The sequence below is a fragment of the Alexandromys fortis genome, unplaced genomic scaffold (assembly GCF_014885135.2).
Source record: "Alexandromys fortis isolate MF-2015 unplaced genomic scaffold, M_Fortis_MF-2015_v1.1 scaffold_426, whole genome shotgun sequence".
NCBI lineage: Eukaryota > Metazoa > Chordata > Mammalia > Rodentia > Cricetidae > Alexandromys > Alexandromys fortis.
Window position 1 is genome coordinate 78,971 of NW_026068358.1, and position 4,329 is coordinate 83,299.

Here is a 4,329-nt window from a genome sequence, read left to right on the forward strand (position 1 = left end):
ATACATCATTAATACTTTCTTATTCCCTGCTATGTCCTTTTCATCTCCAACCTCTACTAGTCGTTCCAAGCCCATCTTTCAATGCATTAATCCCTGTGGTTCCATTTTCACACATGCTTTTGTTTATTTAGATTGGATATGGGCCTTCTGGGAGCCAGGCCTACCAACCCAAGGCTTTTTCAGATGCCCTGATGAAAACTCCAAGGGAACAGTGGTTCTTTGTCCTTTGCCAAGGGCTGACTTGACTAGGTCGGCTCCAGTACCTGAGCGAGCATCTTGAAGGAGTCAAGGGAATCGTGCACTTCAGCTTGAGAGGCTGTTGATATCAATGTGATGCTCTTTGTGAGCTCTGTCGGACATATTCTCTATTCCTGCTATAGGATAATGCTTTTGTACATTGTAAAGATTTGTCACTCACATTGGTTTAATAAAATGCTGACTGGCCAGTAGCCAGGCCAGAAGTATAGATGGGGCGACCAGACTAAGAGAAATCTGTGAAGAGGAGCGACAGAGACGCAGTCACCAGCCAGATGCAGAGCACCTAAGGTAAAAATGCCTCACTGAGAAAAGGTACCAAGCCACGTGGCTTAATATAAGCAAGAATTATGGGTTAATTTAGTTGTAAAAACTAGTTAATAATAAGCCTGAGCTAATAGGCCAAATAGTTTATAAGTTATATAAGCCTCTGTGTGTTTCTTTGGGAAGGACTGTGGGACAGGGCAGGACAGAAACTTCTGTCTACATATTCCACTTGACAGTATAACTTAACTAACTTTCTGCTGCTTGTCCCACTCTCCCCCTACACATGGGGCATCAGATTTGTACTTCTTAATAAAGTATCTTAGCATGAGCCATCATCTTATGCACGATCTACTGATACCTCCCTGGTCATCTCCTCTTCAGTTTCCAATTCTCCCTCTCTCTCTCTCTCTCTCTCTCTCTCTCTCTCTCTCTCTCTCTCTCTCTCTCTCTGTGATAAATTGAGCTGATTTAAAGTTTTGATGTTCTGCCTCGACCTTCCCATGAAACACTATTGCCACCAAAAAGTCTGGGAGTGTTCATGTTTGGGTAACAATGTGCATCTGAGAGAAATGTAAGTAATCCTAGGTGAGCCTTATTGAAATTGCTGACGCCTAGTGAATGTCAATAGATGGTCTAAATTGACACGCATGTGCTGGGCATCATCTCAGCTGTCAGACAGGGGAATCACTCTACTATTCCCCTGTTTAGCGTTAAGCAATGCTAAAGATTCTGTGAATGGAAAAAAAAATAGAAAGGAAGGACATGACTGGTCCCAGGTTTAGCCACCAGAATGAATAAAAACAAACAAACAAACAAACTAAACTAAAAAAGGAAAGGCCTGATCCTAGGTCTGGTAGAGGAGAAAGTTTGCTGTTGATAAAACGGAGGGTATAGAGAGAGACAGGGACATCTGGGAGAGTCCAGAGTGGACATGAGTCTGAACCATGTGAGGAGGTCGAGGAGAGGGGAGACGCAGACCAAGAGGTCAGGAAGGTAAAGGGTAGATTGAAAGAAGAAAAGCAAAACAAAACAGAGCAAAACAAAAACCGGGTAATCAGAATGGTTGGGTTATATAGGGAAGGGTAGCTCAACCCCTGGCCTGGAGAAGTTCAGGGTAGGGGGCGGGGCATGGCAGCCATACCCTGTATGAGGTAGGGACAGAGGGAGGCAGGCCGAACCTGTCAGTTTAATAGGCACTTCAGCCTTTTATCCTAGGTTTGAGACCTAACACCGCGGACCCAGGAGTAAGAATGAAAAACGCTTACTAAGTGTAGAAAAAGTGCAGGGATGATTTTGCAGTTCAAGCTCAAGTTCTGCTGCAACGCCAGTATCTGCAGGTCCCGGACAGTATTGTGCCTGGGATGGAAGCCAGGGCTGAGAACCACTGTGCTGTGTTCCTTCGCAACACCCTGTGCCTGAGAGAGCTGATCCTGTCACTCAGGCCACATTAGCCAATGATGACCTCCAGGCAGACTGCCAGGCAGAATGAGGGCGGGCACTTCCGGTCCGTCATGATAGAGACTCTCCGGCTCTGGGCTCAGGAAGACTCCGGTGTTCTTTGTGCTGTGCTGTGATCCTCTGCCGGGAGCCGTGAGGAGAGCGAGGCGAGCTCGGAATCCACCATGGTGAGCGAGGGCCGCCGTCCCCACGCAGGGAGGAGCTGCGGGAGCCGGTGTGGGGTCCCGGGACTGTGGGAACCGGCGGCGGACGCGGCGCCGGGTGAAATCCGTGAGATCCATGAGATCCGTGAGATCTGTTCTACTCCTGCAGCTCCCAGGTCCTGTGGCCTCTAAATAACTTTCGTCTGCGGATTGAGGTTGAGGCTGCAAAGAACACGGGGATGTGGGTACTGTGCTTGGACAGTTCCTTATTGTGACGTCACCATGCAGCGTGCGCGTCTGCGCCACTTTCATCATCGCCTTGAAAGGCAGATTTGCTAAGCGACAGAGCTACTTTCTCTAGCGTCTTCTAGAAGTTCTGCACTTGGCACTGAACATTGAGGTGTCGGATCCGACTGCAGTTAGTTTTGTGCAGGGCGTAAAGTCTGTGCCATGAACACATCTGCACGGAGATGCCAGGGTGGACCAGTCATGTGTGTCAGTAAGACCAGACCTACTGGGTTTCCTGGCCTCTTGTGTTCAGATCGACACTTTTAATTGTTACTTTGTTCTTAAATTTTCTCTTATGTTCCGCTGAGTTGTTTATTCTTTCCCAGACAGAACAATCTTCATTGCAGTTGTACGGGAAGTTTTAAAGTCAGATGGTGTCACTGTGTGCTATTACTCCGTCTTGTGTTGACCAGAGTTTAATTCATGATGACTTTATCCATCATTTTTCTGTTGTTGATAGGAAGATTGTTAGACTTTATTGGAGTTTTGCTGAGTCTATAGCTCAGATTCTGTGCTGAAATAATATTTAGGCTTCCAGTTTACAATCATGGAATTTCCGATCCAGTTTCTTGATTTCTTTAATTACATAGGTATAGTTTTGGCTACAGATATTTGTCACATTTCTCTGCATTTCTGACTTGTTTATCTGTGATGACTTATAAGAGATATGAGAGTATGTGTTTTTAATTTTATTTTATTTCATGTGTATGAGTGATTTGTTTGCATATGTTCACCGTGTGTGTTTGGTGTCCACAGAAGACAGAAGGAGGCATCATATCCCCTGCAACAGCATCTAGGGATGATTGTGTGCACCATGTGAGTGTTGGGAACCAAATCCAGGACTTCTACAAGAGCAACCATGGTGGTAACTGCTGAGCCATTACTCCAGTTGTAAACTTGACAGATTTCCAAAACTTTGTGTGTATGTGTGCATGCACAAGTACACGCTGAAAAGCCGGTGTCAAGAGTTGAGGTTTGCTTAAAAATCTGTGTTTGGAGTTTGTGGTTTGTGAGTCATCACTCAGTAGGGATTCTGGGTAGATTTGGTCAGCTTGCCACAAGCTAGAGTCAGACTGACCTGTAGGCAAACCTATAGGGTATTTTCTTGATTAGTGGTTGATATAATAGGGCCCATCCCACTGTGGGTGGGGCGACCCTGGGTAGGTGTTTCTGAGTTCATTAAGAAATCAAACTAAGCAAGCCTTTCTCAAGGTTCACAACATATGTGGAAAACATAAACCTATGGTGTCTATAAGTTGGCAAATCTGTCCCGCACCTATTCTTCTCAGAGTGTCAGCCAGACTGGGAGATTTGAAATTACTGAAGAGATTTTATCAGTTAATTCTCCAAGTGTGTGGCATGATTTCTCATTGTAATGACACATTCTTTCCAGAACAGCTGCACCTTCCAGCTTTTGGGAAATTATTTTGAGACAAGGTTTGTTGACTTTCTTTGCCTTGAGGCCCGTAGGGCATTGACCCTGCTGTCCTCCTGATTCGACCTCTTCAATTCTTGATTAAAAGTTTGTAGTACCATACGCTTTTAAAACTGTCCACTGCAGTTATAGGAAAGGTATTTGTGTGGAACACAGCATCTCCATTGAGACCAGAATAGAAAGAATGGGTTATTGTGTACACTGCAGGGGAAACTAGGCTAGGCCATAGCTAGATTAGAGGATGTTTAGTTCTTTGACCTGTAGGTGTCTCTGTTTTAAAACAGGATCTGATTGGGCAGAGTGAGCACCTTTCTGTCTATTTTTCCAGTGTGCATTAACTCATAGCCTGTACATGAAGGAAAACCAAACCTGTGGGTGCACAATTTGGGGAGGTTACCTTGAGCCACTGAAATTTCCAATTGGGTGACTCTCTCATGGTTGTCCCAGTTTACAGGTGAGAGGATTGAGACGCTGAGTATATAT

General features: G+C 45.2%; 1 protein-coding gene across 3 annotated transcripts in view; it reads left to right on the forward strand.

Annotated features, from left to right (window-relative positions):
* Positions 1–1,900: 1,900 nt before the first annotated feature.
* LOC126495391 (zinc finger protein 431-like) overlaps positions 1,901–4,329 on the forward strand; it is a 20,559-nt gene continuing 18,130 nt past the window's right edge. Inside the window, exons 1-2 of one of the 3 annotated variants that reach the window (XM_050133003.1) lie at positions 1,901–2,147; positions 3,168–3,227. In XM_050133003.1, coding sequence (XP_049988960.1) covers positions 3,211–3,227 — 17 coding nt within the window. In that variant the 5' untranslated portion in view covers positions 1,901–2,147; positions 3,168–3,210. The remainder of the gene's footprint in view (positions 2,148–3,167; positions 3,228–4,329) is intronic. The other 2 variants (XM_050133004.1, XM_050133005.1) reach the window with 2 other exon arrangements.